The sequence below is a fragment of the Eulemur rufifrons genome, chromosome 9, assembly GCF_041146395.1.
Source record: "Eulemur rufifrons isolate Redbay chromosome 9, OSU_ERuf_1, whole genome shotgun sequence".
NCBI lineage: Eukaryota > Metazoa > Chordata > Mammalia > Primates > Lemuridae > Eulemur > Eulemur rufifrons.
This window is the reverse complement of record NC_090991.1, coordinates 38,273,736-38,293,777: the sequence shown is the minus strand read 5'-3', so window position 1 is coordinate 38,293,777 and position 20,042 is coordinate 38,273,736. Positions and strand designations below refer to the sequence as shown.

The window sequence follows — 20,042 nt, the reverse complement described above, 5'->3', positions numbered from 1 at the left end:
TCCATTTCTTTGCAGTTATTTTAATAAAAGCCATTCGAATTCTGAGAAGCACTAATTCTTAGTTATGAGAGGTATATGCAAGCAAGACATACATTGAGTAAAGTTCTCATTTCTCTCTGATAGACTATGCTAGCAAACTTCCTTTTCTTGGTTGTGTTGAAATAATTTAGTATCTCACTAGGATGCCAGTTTTCCTCCAGAAGGGTGTGATGTGTTTTTTGTCTTTTGGTCTCAGAGTTGTCTTCTGAGACAATCATTACCAAGTTATTGGTGGTGTCATCTTTTTCCACATGATGTGGCAGAAATTATAATTCATAAGATTTAGGTATAATCTGGTTTTAAAAACTTGATTGAAACTGTTGTTTTTTAACTCAGCAGGCAGCGTAGGCCATGGCTGAAAAGAAGGGGTAAGTCCGTCATTGCATGATGATGTGTGCAGGTTTTCCTGACTACTGGAGTTCTAATTTTTATATTGCAATTCACACTTGTGATTTCACATCAATAACTTGTGTTTCTGAAATAGCCTAACTAACTTGTTAATAAGGAAAGAAACCAGATTTGCTTAAATCTGTTCAAGGCTGACATTCTAAAATGCTAAACTGGAAATAACTTCCCAGAATATTTGGAAAGGTTCTAATTATGAAGACCAGGCCTAAAATGGCTTCTTGGGATAGAAGTTTCCTTTTTGATGAAAACTTAAAGATTGTGTTTGGTGATTTAAGCAGTTAAAAACATGGCTTTAAAGGACAGCCTAATGTGTATTCAAGCAAACCTTTGTTGCTTTTGCTTTCGTTTGGTGGAAGGGAGAGAGAATTATACCAAAAAGTGATAACTATATATAACTTTGAGTGAGGCTACTTATATCTTAGAATGGGTATCCTTTATACCTATCCCACCATGGTTTAAAAAAAAAAAAAAATCAGTGGTATATATATTGAGAATGTCAGTCATGAGCTTAGTGTTTAAGTAATACATCACACTTGCAGTTGTTTGCATGATTAGTCTTGTTTACCTTGATATTCAACTTTGCTTTTGCTGTGCCAGTTCAAAAAAAAAAAAAACGTTTTTGCCAAAAACTCTTAAAATTCATTGACATCAATTTTGCTTTGATCACCTGGTTTTGTATAGTATTTCTGGGACCAAAAAATTAAATATCTTTTAATGTAGAACAGAAATTTGAAGCTAGAAAGATAATATTTGTGGAAGATTTGTGTGCTTTTGGTTTTTACTTCAGGCTGCTGGTAAGGCAGTCCCTGGGGCACACTTTTTTCCTCTTTATCTCTTGACTAGTGTAGCATGTGGTATGTTTAAAATACTGCGTTTTCTGCTTCATAATTCTAATATCAGCCCTATACTATAATACAAGTGAGCTGAATTGTATATTTTAGTTACTTGGTCTAATCAGATATAACTAAAGGGACTTTTTTGGTATTTTCCTCAAATTAAGCTTAAATAAGGGTATATTGGCCACATTTCATGTCTTTGAAAGTATACAGTACTGTGAAGCAAGTACTCTGCCTACACTAGAAAAATAGGGTGCTTTAACTGTAGAATATTTGAGAAACAATTCCGTGTCTCCTTAACTGTCAAATATTTTGGCCCAGTTCATCATTCCGGTTTGTTACTTTCTTCCATTTTTGGTTTTGTTATAATGCTTTCATCATAACATATGTTCTGGTCATTAGAAACCAAACAGCTCCCAGTTGAGTGATGTAGTACAATAACACTAACACAACATGGTAGTCATTTTGCTTTAAGGAATTTAATGAGATAGCCAAATGACTGCTCTTTATCACATTTGTAGGGCTTTTGTCTTATGACCATCACTACAAATGTCTTACACTGAAGCACATATTATAGAGCACTTGTTAACTTAATCCTCCTGCATAACGCACTGGTGAAAAGTGGTACTTGCTCTAGATGTTTCAAGATTTTGTGATCCATGTGCTAGGGCTCCTTGAATTTTTGTAAAATAAATACTTACTTTGAATTGATACGGTGAGTTTTTTGGGCCAGCAGTATCTAGGCCCCTACTCTACTAAAAGCATAATCTTGACTATCTGCCTTTAAGTCAGAGGAGATGTAGTATTTAGAACACTTTGAGACATGACATTATAAAATAGCTTGTTTATGTTCCTGAAGCTATCTTGTTCGGTGTTAAAGCTACTAATTGTCTCAATGTAAGTTTTAAATAAACATATTTCTTTAGAGCTAGTTCGTACTGTGTGATTTTTTTTTCCTTCTTTAATTATGCACTGTTGAATATAATTGCCTTCTTCCTTCCCTCCTACACCCTCATTCATCCAGCCCTGGGCTCCCTTAAGTTGAACATTTTCCAGTACTCTTACAAGTTTAAACACTGCATTTATTTAAAAAAAGAATTAATTCTTACTGCTTAGACTTTTTATTAGCTAAATGAAGAGGCTCATACAGGTAGGGTACTTGTCGAAGCAGAATACTTTACTTCATCTCGCAGTGCCAGTCCGGTGAAGTTGTCCCGTCTAGCTGCATATTCCCCAACATTGGCCAGCCCAGGTACCACACAGCAGCTCAGAGCACTGCGGTATATACTCATGTCATGAGCGTCATACCACTCATCGGTCTTTTCATCATAACACTCAACATTAAAGGTGGTAGTAAAGCCATTAAAGCCACCCACCACAAACAAGAGGTCATCTACCACCTCAATGCCAAAATTGCTACGAGGATTAAACATAGTGGGGATCGTACGCCAAGTATTAGCCACTGGGCTGTAGGCTTCTGCACTCCTAAGTCGATTCGCTCCATCAAAGCCGCCTACCTGTGAATAGCAAAAGAAATGCAACATGGTTGACCGCTAACCATTGTTTCTGTTCATTGAGGAAGCTGGGTGGCAAGCAGCAGGGAAACTGATTTCATACCTCCCTCTTCTGTTATCTTCTATGAAAAAAGTTTTTTCAAATCCTTACCAATGGTAGCGTAAACCTATTTGCTAATAGAAAATCTAGGGGGTATTGTTTTCGTTGTAGTACAAGATAAACTTACCGCATATACATGTTCTCCATAAGCAATCACACCTATCCCACTCCTCCTGCTTCTCATGGGTGCTATGACTGTCCACTGGTTACTCTCAGTGTCATACACTTCTGCTGTAAACAGGCATTCATTTCCATTAAACCCACCACATATGTAGACCTGTGTGAAGAGAGTTCCAAGATCATTAAAATTGTTAACCTCTGGGGAGTAGGAAAAAAGGCTGTTCCAGTCTGTACATTCTGAATTTCATTTTTCATGTGTGCATGCATTGCTTTTTAATAAGTCAAATAAAAGATAGTTACAAATAGCCACTTAGTCATTTGAGGAAGGAGTGAGTACTGCAAAGAATACTGCCGCTTTCTGTCTTCCATTCACCCCCAGAAAGGAAGAACAGCATCATTTCTGGGCCTGGTCTTTGCTTGCACACCTTTCCCTCTCACCCTGGTTCTTTACCTTCCCGTAGAGCGTCGTGGCGCTTGCATCACTCCTCTGTTCGTGCATGGGGGCAATGAGTGTCCATTGATTGGTCTCTGGCTCATAACGTTCAGCAGTGTTGAGACGCACGTAGCCATCGAATCCTCCCATGGCGTAAATAAAATTGCTGAGGACTGTCACACTGACATAGCAACGTCTGGAGTGCATCGGGGCCACCTGGTGCCAAGTTTTCTTGACTGGGTCAAAACGCTTAACACTATTGAAATAGTCTACGCTATCAAACCCCCCAATGATATAAACATAGCCTTTCAAATAGGCTGCCCCGTGGTAGGCACGGGGACTCTCTTCCTCACAAGTGACATTCACCCATCTGTCTGCCCGAGCATCATATGCCTCAATGGCATTAGTGGGGCTCCCACCACTCCAGCCACCAATTGCAAATAGGATGGCATAGGGCAGGCGGGGCCTGGTGAGTGGGTTAGTGAAGTCAGAATTAGAGGGTCCGTTCATGTTTAGGTCATACATGGCCTTTAGGGCATTGATGATGACTGGCTTGCATTCCTCACTGTCTTTGACATAGTCATTCATCTTAACATTGTTCATGAAGTACTCAGCATGCATTAGGGCCAGGCGAACCTAAGAAAGAAACAGAAAGTCATTCAGATGAGGTGAGGGTGTCTGGAAATACCAGACACTGGTACCAGACACTGTTAACTCCAACTTAACAGTCTACCTTTGAATTGCTGAAAATATTTTGGCTTGTTTCAAAATGTATAACTCCCAGTTTAAATATTTGCTTTTGGGAAGTGGTATACATTTTGATGTTGAGAATGAGCTGGCTAGAAGGCACCTCAAGTGGTCACAGAGTGAGCCCATTCCTCAGCCACTGACCATTAGACCAGAAAAAGCTGTAGTAATTGTTCAGTAATTGAATATCTCTGGCTCTCTATGTAAAATAACACTAGCACCAACTGGCCATGATTGCGTGCAATACTTATGATTTGGTTCCTAGTCCGACTTCGGCCTTGGGTATGGGGAAACTCACAGAATGGGGAAGGGTGGAAAGGAAGACTCTTTAGAATTCTTTTGAAGGCCCTCCTCTTTCCCTACCACCAGGGAGAATTTTGGTCAAAGAATACAACTGGGGTAACAGAAACTGACAATGCCAAGGGAAAAGAAAGTTGTAGGCCGGGCGCGGTGGCTCACGCCTGTAATCCTAGCACTCTGGGAGGCCGAGGCGGGTGGATCGCTCGAGGTCAGGAGTTCGAGACCAGCCTGAGCAAGAGTGAGACCCCGTCTCTACTAAAAATAGAAAGAAATTATATGGACAACTAAAATATATATATACAAAAAAATTAGCCGGGCATGGTGGCGCATGCCTGTAGTCCCAGCTACTCGGGAGGCTGAGGCAGGAGGATCGCTTGAGCCCAGGAGTTTGAGGTTGCTGTGAGCTAGGCTGATGCCACGGCACTCACTCTAGCCTGGGCAACAGAGTGAGACTCTGTCTCAAAAAAAAAAAAAAAGAAAGTTGTAAAGTTCCAGAGATTAGTAGGAAATGCCTTCTATATAAGTGCATGTAAATAACAGCTGTGGAATCTGTCATACGTCTGAATGTGGCTTCTTAGGACAATCCCACTAGGATAAATGAATCAAGAGTGAACAGATACAAAGTCACAAAAATAACCAAACTTGACCTTAGGAAGCAAAACTGAAATGTGCTGCTTTCTATTTTGGGGGTCATGAGAAATCCACTTTAAGATGGCCTCAAATACAGCATCTTCCTGTTTGACGTTAAGCTCATCTTTCTCAATGATATCCTTAAGTTCAGCGACCGAGAGCTCTAAAAACTCTGCTGAGACTTTCACCATCTCCTCAAAGTTGTGCAGTATGAACATGTAAGCCTTCTGCCTCAGCTCAGGGCAGTAGTAGTAGTCCGTGAACTTGCAGATGCCGATACAATTATCCAAACACAGCTCCGACTTGAGGAACTCGCAGCAACCCCTGACAATGCCCATGATGTTAAATTGGTCTGCAGCAGCCAGCAGCTTCTCCACGTTGTCCGGTGTGATCGGCACGGTCCGGGTGTATGCGTATTCAATGATTAGCTTCATCATATCGGGGGAAATGCCAGGAATGTTGTATACCTTCTTTTCAGTGTTGTTCCAGCCACTTGTAAATAAAGCTCTGGAAAAAAGGAAGAAACTAGCAGCCACTGAAACATTTCTGTCCTGTTTGCCATGTCCCCCCACCCCCACCTTTTCTTCTTGAGGAAAGTTTGGACATTTTCCAGATAGTTCACAGTGCACATGTTGGAAATAATTTGCCTGAGAAAATGGGGTACAGGCATATGCTTTATACAGGGAGCAAGAAGAGAACCTTTCCCAGAACTTCGAGTTTGGTTGCTCTTACCTTATCCTCCGGATAACTAGGTCTTTTTTTTTTCATTTTGTGGATGGAGAAATTAAAAGTTAGAACTGGGAGTAAAACCCTGGCCTCTTCTGTCTCAACCCCTGGCCTACCAAATTCTACCTTGCTTAAGGAAATTAAATTTGCACTATGCTTTTAAGATAAGTTTCATTCAATCAATACATATGCAGACTCTGATCACCTTGGTTCAGGCTACTACCCTCTCTTGCCTAGATTACCCAAAGTAACCTCCTAACTGATCTTCCTGCTTCTGCCTTTGACACTTCTAAAGTTTATAGTCTTATCCCAGCAGCCAGTATGATCTGGGTTGTTTTTTTTTTTTCACTTTTGTTTTTGTTTTGTTTTGTTTTGTTTTGCGACAGGGTTTCGCTCTGTTACCTGGGCTAGAGTGCAGTGGCGTCATCATAGCTCACTGCAGCCAACTCATGCGATCGCTCAAGCGATCCTCCTGTCTCAGTCTCCCAAGTAGCTGGGACTACTGGTGTGCACCACCATGCTGGCTTATTTTTTTGTAGAGACTGGTTGGGTGGGGAGTGTCTTGCTATTGCCCAGGCTGGCCTCGAACTCCTGGGCTCAAGCAATCCTCCCACCTTGGCTTCCCAAAGTGCTAGGACTATGGGCGTGAGCCACTGCACCTGGCCCAGAGTGATCCTTTTGAAAGTTAATGTTCCTCTTCCACTTAAAACCTTCCAGTGGGCCGGGCGCGGTGGCTCACGCCTGTAATCCTAGCACTCTGGGAGGCCGAGGCGGGTGGATCGCTCAAGGTCAGGAGTTCAAGACCAGCCTGAGCAAGAGCGAGACCCCGTCTCTACTAAAAATAGAAAGAAATTATACAGACACTTAAAAATATATATGGAAAAATTAGCCGGGCATAGTGGCGCATGCCTGTAGTCCCAGCTACTCGGGAGGCTGAGGCAGTAGGATCGCTTAAGCCGAGGAGTCTGAGGTTGCTGTGAGCTAAGCTGACACCATGGCACTCACTCTAGCCTGGGCAACAAAGTGAGACTTTGTCTCAAAAAAAAAAAAAAAAAAAAAACCTTCCAGTGACTTCTCCTCTTACTCAGAGTAAACTACAAAGTCCTTACCAGGAACTACAAAAGCCCTCTGACATCTGGACCACTAATACCTTTCTATTTTCTCTCATCTTCCTCTCACTCTGGCCTCCCTTCCCTCCTTTCCATTCCTTGAACATACTGGAGGTGCTTCCACCTGTGGTTCTTTGTACTTGCTGTTCCCTCTGCCTGAAAGGCTGCCCCAGATCTCCATATTTCTCACACCCTCATCCCCTTGAAGTTTTTGCTCAAATGTCACTTTGTCAGCAAGGCCTTCTCTGAAAATCCTATTTAAAATTGCCACCCAACACTCCCTATCTTCCTTATTTTCCCTAGCACTTACGATGATCTGGTATATATATGACTCATTTAATGCCTATTCCCCCTACTGGAAGGTAAGGTCGATGAGAACAGCAGTGTTCATCCCTTTATTCATTGTTTTCTTTCCAGTACCCAGAATAGTGCCTGTCACCAAATGGGCACTCAATAAATAATTATTGAATGAATAAATGACTACCATGCCACAACTATTTATTGGACTCCTACTAGGTAGCAAGGTACTTTTGTAGGTGCTGAACAAGACAGAGTCCCTGCCCTTATATATTTTGCTTTGTTTTTCTAAGAGGTTTAAGGAAATACGGGCTTAGAGATCAAATTCTTTCTCCAGAACAGGGGTCTGCAAACCTACAGCCTCTGGGCCAAATTCAGCCCACTTCTTGGTTTCATACTGCCCACAAGTTAAAAATGTTTTTTCCATTTTTAAATGGTTGAGGGGGGAAAAAAAATCAAAAGAATATTTTGTGACATCTGATAGTTATAATAAATTCAAATTTCAGTGTCCATAAATAATTTTATTTGAATACAGCCATACCCATTCATTTAGTATTGTCTGTGGCTGCTTTTGCAGTATAAAGGCAGAGCTGAGTAGTTGCAAGAGATTGTATGGCCTGCAAAGCTTACAATATTTACTATATGGGCTGGGTGAGGTGGCTCACACCTGTAATCCTAGCACTCTGGGAGGCCGAGGCAGGAGAATTGCTTGAGGTCAGGAGTTTGAGACCACCCTGAGCAAGAGCGAGACCCCATCTCTACAAAAAATTAGAAAAATTAGCTGTGCATGATTACAAGCACCTATAGTCCCAGCTACTTGGAAGGCTGAGGTGAGAGGATTGCTTGAGCCCAGGAGTGTGAGGCTGCAGTGAGCTATGATGATGTCACTGCACTCTAGCCTGTGCAACAGAGCAAGACCCTGTCTCAAAAAAAAAAATTTATTAGCTGGTCTTTTTTTGGACCCTGCTCTAGGATGAATGAGAGTTTTTAGCAACCAGTGGGACATATTTATCAAATCTTTGTTGGAATTATTTACTCAAACATTTTCATCTCATGAACAAAATAGCCCTTTCATCTCTTGGGTTACAATGGTTTTGGTCCAAACTCCTTTTTTTTTCTTCTTATAAACTATTTCCTGGGTACCTTCCCCTCATTCCCCCTTCCCATCCCCTCAATCCTTGTTAATTTATCACCCTATTTGAAAAAGTTTCTACTGGGATAGGAGTATAAGGGGTGCTTGGAGTAGCGTTGTCATATGGGTTTAAGTAACAAATTCAGTAGGCGTGTCCAACCTTCCCAAAGTTTGGTTTGGGTGAGAATCAAAGACGAAAGCATCTGGCCCACCAACAGTTGGTTGGAATACAGTTGAAAGATCAAAGAGAAAGAGGTCCTGATCTCCAGTTGTACCTCTTCAGAAGACAAAGGAGCCAGCCTAAGGTAGCTCAGAGCTTTGACAGTGTCCCTGAATGGTGATATAACCAGAAAATGGACCAGAAGGTCTCAAAATGGGCCCAATTCCCCCTTTGGCTTAGTTTGGCAACCCTGTTATACCTAAAGTAGGAACTGCAGCTACAGAGGATGTTCTTGTGGGCATTGAACTCAAAGCCATTGACCTTGATAACCACGTCGCAGAGCTTGCCCTCTAGCCTAAGCTCATTGAAGATCTCACAGGTCATCGCACTCATCTTCCTCTCCATGTGAGGCTGGTGGAAACGTGTGGAGGCCGCCGTGCTCTCCATCTCCATGGCACCCTGGGACCAGCAGAGAGAGGCCACTATCCTAGGGAGGGTTGTGGGGGGCCCCTTTAGCCAGCTGTCGCTCCTTCTCCCTACTACATCTTTCATATAGATCCCATCAGGCAGCCCAAGTTCCAGAATCCTGGGCCTGCAGTGAGCTCACTCAGAATTGTGCCCTCAGGTTCTGGAACTCCCTCCTGACCCTCCCTCTTCCTTCTCCCCTCCTCCACCAGCTCACCCAGGCTGAAGGCCACCCCACACCTCCTTCTTTGTCCTCCAACCGGGAACAGAACTGTGACCACCCACACCAAATAAGAGTTTTTATTGATTCTCGCTCCTGTTGCCAGCTTCAGGTTGCCCAGGTCCATATTCCTGAAGCATCCAACTACCTTCCATGGCTCCACACTTGCTCCTCAGACACTGAGTTCCAGGAAATCCACAGCAGAAGAGGCAGAAAGGAGAAGTAAAGCTGATTAAATGTCATCCTGGTCCAGCAGTCCAGGGTCTTCCAGCCCCCTGGATGTGTTAGTCACTCAGTTTCCTCTGGAATGAGGAGTGGGCCCAGTTAATGAAGCACCTTCTGGACGTTTAACAGAATGCACTCCCCGGCTCCTTCATATCCCTTCCATACAGGGATGCTTTTGTCACACCACTTTAAGCCCGGAAATGCCCGCTCTTGCCAGAGTTTTTGCTCCAGAAAGAATGGCAGGAGCTCACCCACCCACGTAAACATCTTGGGACCCTCGCCCTCCTCCTCACAATAACACTGCCGCCAGTTCCTCTACCTAGCGCACAGCTCCAGCCTACCCAGGCCGCGCGGGTCACCCTGCACACCCAACGCCCTGCCCGGCCCGGCCCCGCCCCGGACCCTGCCAGCCCCGCCCCTCCCCGGCCAGCCCCGCCCCTCTCCCGGTCTGGCTCCGCTCCGCCCCGCTTTGCTGTTCGCCCCGCCCTCCGCGCGGGAGGCGCCGCCTGCGCAGTGCGGCCTTGGGGGCCTGTCGTTTTCTCCCGGCGCCGCGGTCTGGTCCCGAGCGCCATGGCTGAAGAGGTGAGATGGGAGGAAGCGTCTGGCTTGGGGCGGGCCCCGACCCCTGGGGCGCTCCGAGGCACCCAGCGGGCCGCCGAGGCCCTGCCGCGTCATCCCAGCCAGTACCACCCCCTCGCGTACCCCGGCGCCGAGGCCGGCGCCGGGGTCAGCGGTTCTCTCGGGTCTCGGGACAGGTGAGCACCCTGATGAAGGCCTCGGTCCTGATGCGGCAGCCCGGGCGGGTGCAGGAGATCGTGGGCGCCCTCCGCAGGGGCGGGGGAGACCGGTTACAGGTACCTCTGGGCTGAGATTGGACCAGCCGGGTCTGGGGGCGGCTGGGGAGGTTTCCTGCCGGTTGGGCCTTGCCGCTTTGCTCTGCAGCGGACACGTGCAAGTCCTGCGCCCCAAGAAATGGCCAGGGCCCGAAGGCGGGCAAGTTGGGTCTCCTGTTTTACCTGGAAGGAGATCCCACCTGACCTAAAACCTAGATTTCAAATTTCTCAATATGGTTATGGTGCTTCCTCTAATTAGACAGAAAACACCCCAGGCCAGCTGGCTCCCCGAGAAGTCGAAGATGTGGAGATGGGCCATAAAGGTGGATACCCCATAGGAAGGATAACATGGCATTGAGATGGGTGCTATTGAAAGAGCCAGAGGGGTCCTGGGTCTTCAGGTCTCCCTCCCCAAGACTGGTTTTTCCTTAGCGTTAACATGTGTACTAATTAGGATCACTTCTTCCCTGTCTCCCCCTCTGTCCCTCCCTAACTCCCCCAAGACTTTGCCTACAGCCTGGCCACTAAGCTGTTTTGACTTCCATAATCATCCCCCAGGCTGAGGCAGGGCCACCTGAGAAGGTACCTATTTAGACCTCATCTCTGTTTTACCTCGTAGGTGATTTCTGATTTTGACATGACCTTGAGCAGGTTTGCATATAATGGAAAGCGATGCCCTTCTTCTCACAGTAAGTCACATGCTAGCTGTCTTGTTGGGCTTAACAAGGTGATGACTTCTAAGTGGCAAGTAAAAGGACTTTTGTGTTTTTCCAGATATTCTGGACAACAGCAAGATCATCAGTGAGGAATGTCGGAAAGAGGTGGGTTGTTCCACTTCTTGGCTCAGAAATGGCTGTTATATGCTACTTCAAATGGTTCCTGGTTAGAACCAAAGATTCCAGGAGAGGAACCTTAGAAAATTAATTTGTAAAAAAATTGTTGTTATGCTTGGGTGGATCTAGTCTTAATATATCAGGACAGCTTTTCCTTATTGGCCAGGTCATATGATGATTAATGGTTGGAATCTGGACATTAGATTTACTGTTAGCTATAGAGTTTACAAGAGACTTGAACATCATTATTTAGCCCTCCTATAACTCCAAAAGGTGGATCAGACTATTTCTGTCTCCATTTAACAAATGAGAAAACAGAGGCTTAGAGAGGTTCAGCAATTTACCTAGGCTTATACAGCCTAGTTACTGAGCTTGGTTTTTGCATTGATGTGATTCTGTCCAGACTCTTCCCACTACGTTATATTTTTTCCTTAATAATATACATTTCTTGATAAGGCAACAGATACCAAGAACGACTTCTGAGTTAATGTCTATATGATAACTCCCATCCCATTTCTGTAAGATGTATTCAAATACCGTAAAGCGATCTCTGTAGCCTTCACTGTTGGTTTACCTTGCTCCACACTCTTCCCTCAGGACAGCTTTGCCCGAGCAGCGCCATGCTGCTTAGCTGCACTTTGCTCTGCAGGTTGCTAAGCTGTTTCTGCTGAATAACTGTATCATTTAGTTCCACTTAATTATTCACTTAATTGCATGCTAACTGGTCTGTTGGTCTCTCATGTCAGTCCACTCTTCCAAGACTCTGTTATGATTACTTGTTATTAAAATAGGCGGTGAATTATAGATAACTCTTACAATTGTAAAACCTAACTCTCCAGAGATGCCACTTTTAGTTCAAGGTAGCTCTGGCTTGACCACTGATTGCCTTTGTCAAGTTACTTTTTTGGTTCCTCAACATCCTTGATCTTATGAACCTATAGAAAGCTGTGTCCACAAGTAAGATAGTAGTTTGGATGCTCTGTCAAGGATAAAGAAGCTAGAGAAACTAAGATTCTTGGTATTGATGGGTTTGGTGGGGGAGCAACGTTTATGTAAGAAATCTTTTTTCCTTTTTTAAGATTATATTCTTCTGTTGAGTTCTAGTACACTTTTAGAAACATGTTCTCACACTCTAAAAACACACACATTGAGAATCTTAATACATTTCAGGAGCTTTCTGCCTTTGTCATTATGTAATCTTTGCATTTAATCCTCTTTTGGACAGATGCACAGGGATTCCATTTGATCTTGTCACATTCCTGAGACCATGCGAATATTAAAATTCTTTGCTCAGTCCATTCTCATTCATACTGGGCAGTCTTACTGACGGGCTCCTCACGATACATGATGCCTGAAGCAGCCACCCTGGAGTGTCCTGGCATGTAGACAGAAACCTCAGCCAGAGATGACACATATAGATGCTGTGAATTTGCCTGATTTGACACTTTGATGGAATTGTCCACACATGCTGTGTCCCAAAGTACGATCTGCTACTTTCATGATCTGTGTGTCACTTATTTATTTATTTATTTATTTAGAGACAGAGTCTCACTCTGTTACCCAGGCTAGAGTGCCGTGGCGTCAGCCTAGGTCACAGCAACCTCAAACTCCTGGGCTCAAGCGATCCTACTGCCTCAGCCTCCTGAGTAGCTGGGACTACAGGCATGCGCCACCATGCCTGGCTAATTTTTTCTATATGTTTTTAGTTGTCTGGCTAATTTCTTTCTATTTTTAGTAGAGAAGGAGTCTCGCCCTTGCTCAGGCTGGTCTTGAACTCTTCACCTCAAGCGATCCTCCTGCCTCGGCCTCCCAGAGTGCTAGATTACAGTTTTGAGCCACCGTGCCCAGCCTTATTTTTAATTTTTATCTTTGAGATGAGTCTTGCTTTGTCACCACAGGTAGAGTGCAGTGGCATCATCTGTAGCTCACAGCAACCTCAAACTCCTGGGATTAGGCTATCCTCCTGCCTCAGTCTCCTGAGTAGCTTGGGACGACAGGGATGCACTACTTTGACAGGCTAATTTTTCTATTTTTAGTAGAGATGGAGTCTTGCTCTTGCTTAGCCTGGTCTTGAACTTCTGAGTTCTAGTGATCCTCCTGCCTCTGCCTCCCAGGTAGCTGAGACTACAGGCATGTGCCACCAGACCTGGCTAATTCTTCTGTTTTTGTAGAGAGGGGGTCTCACTCTTGCTCAGGCTGGTCTTGAACTCCTGAGCTCAAGCAATCCTCCCACCTTGGCCTCCTGGAGTGCTAGGATTACAGGCACAAGCCACCACACCTGGCCTCTGCATCACTTTCATTAACTATGTTTCTTTAGATTGATCTGCTTTAAAAATCTGAATGTGTTATTAACTTACAAAGAAACAATCTTTATGAAAGCATGAGTTTGATGTGCTAGTTTTCTTTTTCTAACGTGAAATGAATCCGAAACTACTGAAGTAAAAAGTGTTTATCCATATGTGCCCTAAAATCATCTTGCCTACCACCTGAGAAAGTGTACCACGTTTTGGGAAACACAGCATTAGTCCGTTCTTACTGGTGAAGCCCTGATGACTAAGCTAATTAATAACAGCAAAAGCAAAAACAAAAAACAACTGCTGGGCTTGGTGGCTTGTGCCTGTAATCCTGGCACTCTGGGAGGCTGAGGTGGGAGGATCACTCAAGGTCAGGAGTTCGAGACCAGCCAGAGCAAGAGCGAGACCCCGTCTCTACAAAAAAAATAGAAAAATTAGCCAGATCTGGTGGCGCACACCTGTAGTCCCAGCTACCTGGGAGGCTGAAGTAGAAGGATGGCTTAGAGCCCAGGAGTTGGAGCTTGCAGTGAGCTACAGTGACGCCACTGCAGTCTACCCAGGGTTACAGAGTGAGACTCTGTCTCAATCAAAAAAAAAAAAGAAGGCAACTGAGCACTAAAAATTTTTAAATATATAAAAAAAAATACTTAGTCCTCTTTTACCTGAAAGTGAAAGCTGCTTATATTACTCAGTCTTAGACCTCACTCTCTCAGGGTGAGTGCAAAGGAATGACCAGCTGTGTGGCTCTAGGTGCTCCCAGACTTTACCAAATAGGTAAATGCAAGTGTCTTGAGCAATAATGTTGGAAGATGGTAAGAGAGAAGAAGCTAGAGTCTTGTAAATCTGTGCTCTGTGGTCCCCAACCCAGGAACTGGGCCGAGAAACACCACCTGAGCCCCTTGCCACCTGCCTTTGGAAAAATTGTGTTCCATGAAATTAGGAACTGGGCCACACAGCAGGAGGTGAGCAGCAGGCGAGTGAGTGATGCTTCATCTGTTTTTGTAGCCGCTATAGCTGCTCACCACTGCTCGCGTCACCATGGTCCATGGAAAAATTTTCTTCCATGAAACCAGTCCCTGGTGCCAAAAAGGTTGGGGACCACTGTTGTAAATGATGTGTCCCCAAATGCAAACTTCGAGAAAACTAACAATTTTACATGAAGTTGCATTATCTGGGTGATTTTTTTTCTTGCACTAAGTTGTAGGACTTTGCTGGGGAAAACTTGATGGGGACTAATGGCTTTCCCCTTCATGTGGACGTCCCAGCTCTCGGCGCTCCTTCACCACTATTACCCCATTGAGATTGACCCCCAGCGGAGCATCAAGGAGAAGTTGCCTCACATGGTGGAGTGGTAAGTGACGGTGCGGGAATGCTCCTGGGCCCAGAGTGGGCAGGAGGGGCGGATTTTCCCAGGGCTCTGAGGAGATGACAGGCTCCCTTACCTTACTGAGGGCTTAGCCTGATGCTGTAACCCCAACTGCTAGAACAAACCACGCAGATACACCTGGGGCTGCTGTGGCTGCTGCTAGAGTCGGGTCCCTCAGGGAATCCATGGGGTAAGTTAGAAACCCCTTGGTTTGGGGGATAAGTGCTGTGGGAAAATGACCCTTGTCATTTAGGGTTGAGGGTTTTTTGCTACTGGATAATTTATAATGAACAGAATCCATTGGCTTATGGTTCTGGAAGCTGAGAAGTCCAATATCAAGAGGCTCGCTTTAGGTAATGGCCTTCTTGCTGCATTATCCCATTGCGGAAAGGCAGAGAGAGAGAGAGAGAGAGAGAGGCTGAGCTTTTCTGAGGATCCCACTCCCACAATAACAGCAGCAATCCATTTATGAGGACAGTGCCCCCATGACCCTGACGCCTCCCATTAGGCCCCACCTCCCTACACCTCTGCACTGGGGATCAAGTTTCCAACCCGTGAACTTTGGGGGACACCTTCAAAGCTTAGCAACCCTGCTGTAGAAACCAGCATCACTGGCCGAGCCGCATCTCTCCAGCACGTGGAGTCACAGAGCAAGGGATTCAGGAGAGCTTCGACTTCAGCAGTCCACTCTGGCCTCTCTTGTGTCACTTTCTCACCTCTTCCTTTTAAGGACAGCCACTGTCCTTTAGGGAATGGCTCTGTGGAGAAGGTTTAGGCCTTTGTTGTCCATACTGTCAAAGGGGACTTTGTTCTGTAAACGGAAAGGACACTTTACTTCTCTGAGTAATTTGAGTTTGGGGTTTTGTGGGTGTCTGTTTCTAGGTGGACCAAAGCGCACAATCTCCTGTGTCAGCAGAAGATTCAGAAGTTTCAGATAGCCCAGGTGGTTAGAGAGTCCAATGCAATGCTCAGGTAAGCTTCTTGCTCTGGAAAACTTTTATGACAATCATTTGAAACTGTTTTGCTCACAAAAAGGAGGCTGGGGGAGGGTGGAGAGAAGTTAGTTGCTTGGAGAGCCGGAAGAGACATGGCAACACGAGCAACTGATAGGAAGAAGGTCTTGTTTTTCCTCTCCTTTTACAGCTAAAGGATTTCCTACCTATGCTAGGAAGCAGTTGGCTGGTAGTGGATATAGGATGAAATGACTGGGGCTTCATTACCTAGAGCAGAGTCTAGCTCATTTTTCACAATGGTGACAGACTTTTGGGTCTCTCTGGTGACTGATGTTTTTTATCCAGACATGGGAGTTGGCCAGGCTGGGACCCTTGGTCATTGGTGGCCTTCACTGAGCTTTCCTGTCTGCTGGGGCTTTCTTTCCTGGAGGAGGGGTGGGGAGTCATAGAGGAAGGAGCTAACAGAGGTGCCTGGCTCAGGATTGTACATCCTGGGTGGGCGAGGTGGCTCACGCCTGTAATCTTAACACTCTGAGGGGCCGAGGCGGGAGGATCACTTGAGCTCAGGAGTTGAAGACCAGCCTGAGGAAGAGTGAGACCCCGTCTCTACTAAAAATAGAAAAAATTAGCTGGGCCTGGTGGTATGCACCTGTAGTCCCAGCTACTTGGGAAGCTGAGGCAGGAGGATCGCTTGAGCCCGGGAGTTAGAGGTTGCTGTGAGCTGGGCTGATACCATGGCACTCTAGCCCGGGCCACAGAGGGAGACTCTGTCTCAAAAGAAAAAAAAAAAAAGGATTGTGCATCCTAATTGGTGAGATTGCTTTGCTGGCTCCAGAAAAGCCAAGAGAGAAGAGACCTGTGCTGGCCCAGTAAGTGCTGGAGTGGGGGTGGGGTGTCCCCCAGTGAAGGTGCCCAGAATAGCTACCTGGGTGTATGAATAGTAGCAGAAAAAATATGCCTACCTTCCGTCCCTCTCCTGGGTGTATACCAAAGAGAAATAAGTGCATATAGCCACTAAGACATGGGCAGAATGTTCATGGCAGCATAAATAGCTAAAATCTAGAAACATCCCAATTGTCTATCAAGAGGAATGTGGATAGATAAATTGTGGCATATTTATATGGTGGACTAATATTATGTAGCAGTGACAAAAAATGTACTGTTCATTGAATGCAAAACATGATAAACCACACAGACATTATGTTGAACAAAATAAGCCAGAATGTACAAAAGAGTACATTCTGTACGAGTCCATTTATATGAAGTTCAAGGACAGGCAAAGCTAATCAATGGCAATAGTAAGGCAAAATAGAGAGGAATGGTATTGACTGGGAAGGACCATGAGGGAAGCTTGAGCTGGTTAGTTACATGGGTATATACATACTGCAGAATTAACTGAGCTGAACTCAGGATTAGTACACTTTAACCACTTACCGAATACATTGTATGCTCAATTTAAAATATTTTTTAAAAATATTTTATTCTATTTTATTTATCTTTAGAGATGGGGTCTCACTCTGTCACCCAGGCTGAAGTGCAGTGGCGCAGTCATAGCTCACTGCAGCCTCGAACTCCTGGCCTCAAGGGATCTCTCCCACTCGGCTTCCCAAAGTGGTGTTGGGATTACAGGCATGAGCCACCACACCTGGCCAAATTTTAAAACATATAACCCAAGTAGAAAACAAAGAGCAGGAGCAGAGGCAGTGCCACTTCAAAATTCCTTCCTCTCTTTTCAGGGAGGGATACAAGACGTTCTTCAACACACTCTACCGTAACAACGTTCCCCTTTTCATCTTTTCGGCGGGCATTGGTGATATCCTGGAAGAAATTATCCGACAGATGAAAGTATTCCACCCCAATATCCACATCGTGTCTAACTACATGGATTTTAATGAAGATGTGAGCTAAATCTCACTTGAACTGGGGAAGGAAGTAGGGTAGGGACCTCCAGCCAGGGCACTTGACCTTGTACATGAACCCAGCCTGGCCCTTTGCCTTCAGGCAGTTGCAGTTATTTATGGGTTACTTTCAAAGGACCTTCTCTTTGGTGTTTGGCCGACAGTCACCTCTCTGCCATGGGGTACCTAGTTTATGGGTCAGCTAACCCCATGTCACTGCCATGGGTCATGTGCCATGCTGGGTCCTGAAGGGCTTGGACTTTGACTTGTTTCTCTAGAGCCAGAGGTGGGCTACTCCGACTCACCCACATTCCGATTTCTTCCCCATAAAACTGAGGACCTGTGATTAGGATGTGGCCTGCAGCTGAGCATTAGTGCACGTGTGACCTGAACAGCATTTACGTCATGAACCTCATGCTTCCACCAAAACAGATAATCAGTCATATTTGATGGCTCCTGTTAGTTTAAACCAGGAGTTACAAACTTTTCCTGTAAAAGACCAGGAAGTAAATCCTTTAGGCTTGGTGAGCCACGCAGTCTCTGTTACAACTGCTCAACTTTGCCATCATGGCACAGAAAAGCAGCCATGGGCAATGTGCAGACAAATGAGTGTAGCTGTGTCCCCGTAAAACTTTATTTCCCAAAACAGGCCAAATCTGGCCCATGGGCCCTAGTTTGCTGACCCCTAATTTAGGCAACAGTCAAGCTTTGGCGTTATCTATGGCTTTCCAAATTCCCTGTCCTCTGTGGCAGAGACAGAGGCAGAGTGGTGCCACATGTGTCCCTGTAGCCCTTCCGTCTGTCTCTTGTCTTGATTCTTTAGGGTGTCCTACAGGGCTTTAAGGGCCAGCTCATACACACGTACAACAAGAACAGCTCCGTGTGCGAGAACTCCGGTTACTTCCAGCAGCTGCAGGGCAAAACCAACATCATCCTGCTTGGAGACTCCATGGGGGACCTCACTATGGCTGATGGGGTTCCTGGAGTGCAGAACATTCTCAAGATTGGCTTCCTAAATGACAAGGTAGGGAGGGAACCAGGGCTTTCTTCTCTTGCATTCCTGTTATCAGTGCTTTTGAATACCTTCTACGTGCCGCACACTGTGTAGAGTATTACGGGTTCAGAGGTAAGACACAAGCCATATTCTTTCAGAGCGCATAATCTCATAGGAAACAGAGACACGCAGTGATGACAGCTGTGTGCTCACCATGTGGTCTGACACAGGAGTTCAGAGAGAAGATTGTGCCAGGCACTTGATCCCAGCCTAAATTTACTGAGCGCTCCCTATGTCAGGCCTTGTTCTCAGCATGTCACAGATATTAATTGATTGAAGTCTTACAACAACTCTTGGACATAGTGACTATTATCCCCATTTTACAGATAAAGAAACTGAGGCAAGGAGGTGAAGTAACTTGTCCAAGGTGGTAGAGTTTAGGAGACAGGCTGATTACCAGTTCTCCTAAATCGTACCTGGGAGGCATGATTGAAGTGGGAGATGTTGGTATTCAAGACATGGGTTTATAATTTAGAGAAGAAAAATAAGAAGAACAGACCAGAAACTGACAGGGGTGAAAACAGCGTGGTTATAAAGGGACATAAGTAGGAGGACAAGCTGGGCAGCCACAACGATGCTTGAGCCATATGAAACTCAGTCTAGGGGGATTAGAGGCAGTGTCTGTTTTTTTTTTTTTTTTTTTTTTTTTTTTATCCTTGTTACTGTCCTTTGACATTGACTCAAGGGTTAATGGTACAGCCCTGCCTATCACCCATCTGTGTCTCCCAAGGGCAGGTTCCTGTAACCTTAAACTCCTCAGGCTCTCTAAAGGGAGCTGGGAATTGCTGCTCGAATGCCCTCCTCCCCAGCCCCAGGTGCTTGAGAGTAAGCAAGAGTGGTTCGGCATTTTGGGGACTCTCTGGCTCCTTCCCTCACCCCGGGCAGGTGGAGGAACGGCGGGAGCGCTACATGGACTCCTATGACATCGTGCTGGAGAAGGACGAGACGCTGGACGTGGTCAATGGGCTGCTGCAGCACATCCTGCACCAGGGGGACCAGGTGGAGATACAGGGCTCCTGAGGGCACAGGCTTGGGCCAGGCCCTGCAGGCCAAGACGCGGAGGGGACACCTCCTGGGGAGGCCATTCTTCCGTGAGCACAGAGAAAAGCCCAGGGCCGCTAAGACTGGGCCCTTCCATGCTCCTCCTTTACGCTGGTGCCTTCATCACTGGAGGCTTGAGGGAGACCCTGCCAGGTCAGGGCACAGGCGCTGTTCCCGATGAACCGTGGACCACAGCATGTTAGTGCTCTAAGGATTGTCTCGTCCAACAATTCTTTTTTTCAACATTTTTAAACATGGGATGCTGTTCTTCAAACAAATATGATGTATGAAACAGATCAAAATAAAGAA

The 20,042-nt window shown here is 45.5% G+C and overlaps 2 protein-coding genes across 3 annotated transcripts; one reads left to right on the top strand and one right to left on the bottom strand.

Annotated features, from left to right (window-relative positions):
• Positions 1–2,348: 2,348 nt before the first annotated feature.
• Positions 2,349–9,105, bottom strand: KLHL10 (kelch like family member 10). 2 transcript variants are annotated; one of them, XM_069481428.1, is made up of 5 exons: positions 8,811–9,105; positions 5,145–5,634; positions 3,469–4,086; positions 3,025–3,174; positions 2,349–2,800 (listed from the first exon to the last, which is right to left on the bottom strand). In XM_069481428.1, exons 1-5 carry the CDS (start codon positions 9,101–9,103, stop codon positions 2,426–2,428), a joined length of 1,926 nt encoding a protein of 641 aa, XP_069337529.1. In that variant the 5' UTR covers positions 9,104–9,105; the 3' UTR covers positions 2,349–2,425. The 2 variants fall into 2 exon arrangements, with proteins under 2 accessions (XP_069337529.1, XP_069337530.1); XM_069481429.1 differs by having other exon boundaries at positions 8,873–9,105.
• An 878-nt stretch (positions 9,106–9,983) lies between these two features.
• Positions 9,984–20,041, top strand: NT5C3B (5'-nucleotidase, cytosolic IIIB). Its single transcript, XM_069481427.1, has 9 exons — positions 9,984–10,043; positions 10,217–10,315; positions 10,914–10,983; positions 11,069–11,115; positions 14,687–14,772; positions 15,670–15,759; positions 17,477–17,639; positions 18,462–18,662; positions 19,578–20,041. The coding sequence occupies exons 1-9, from the start codon at positions 10,032–10,034 to the stop codon at positions 19,710–19,712; spliced, it is 903 nt and encodes a 300-aa protein (XP_069337528.1). The 5' UTR covers positions 9,984–10,031; the 3' UTR covers positions 19,713–20,041.
• Position 20,042: the final 1 nt, after the last annotated feature.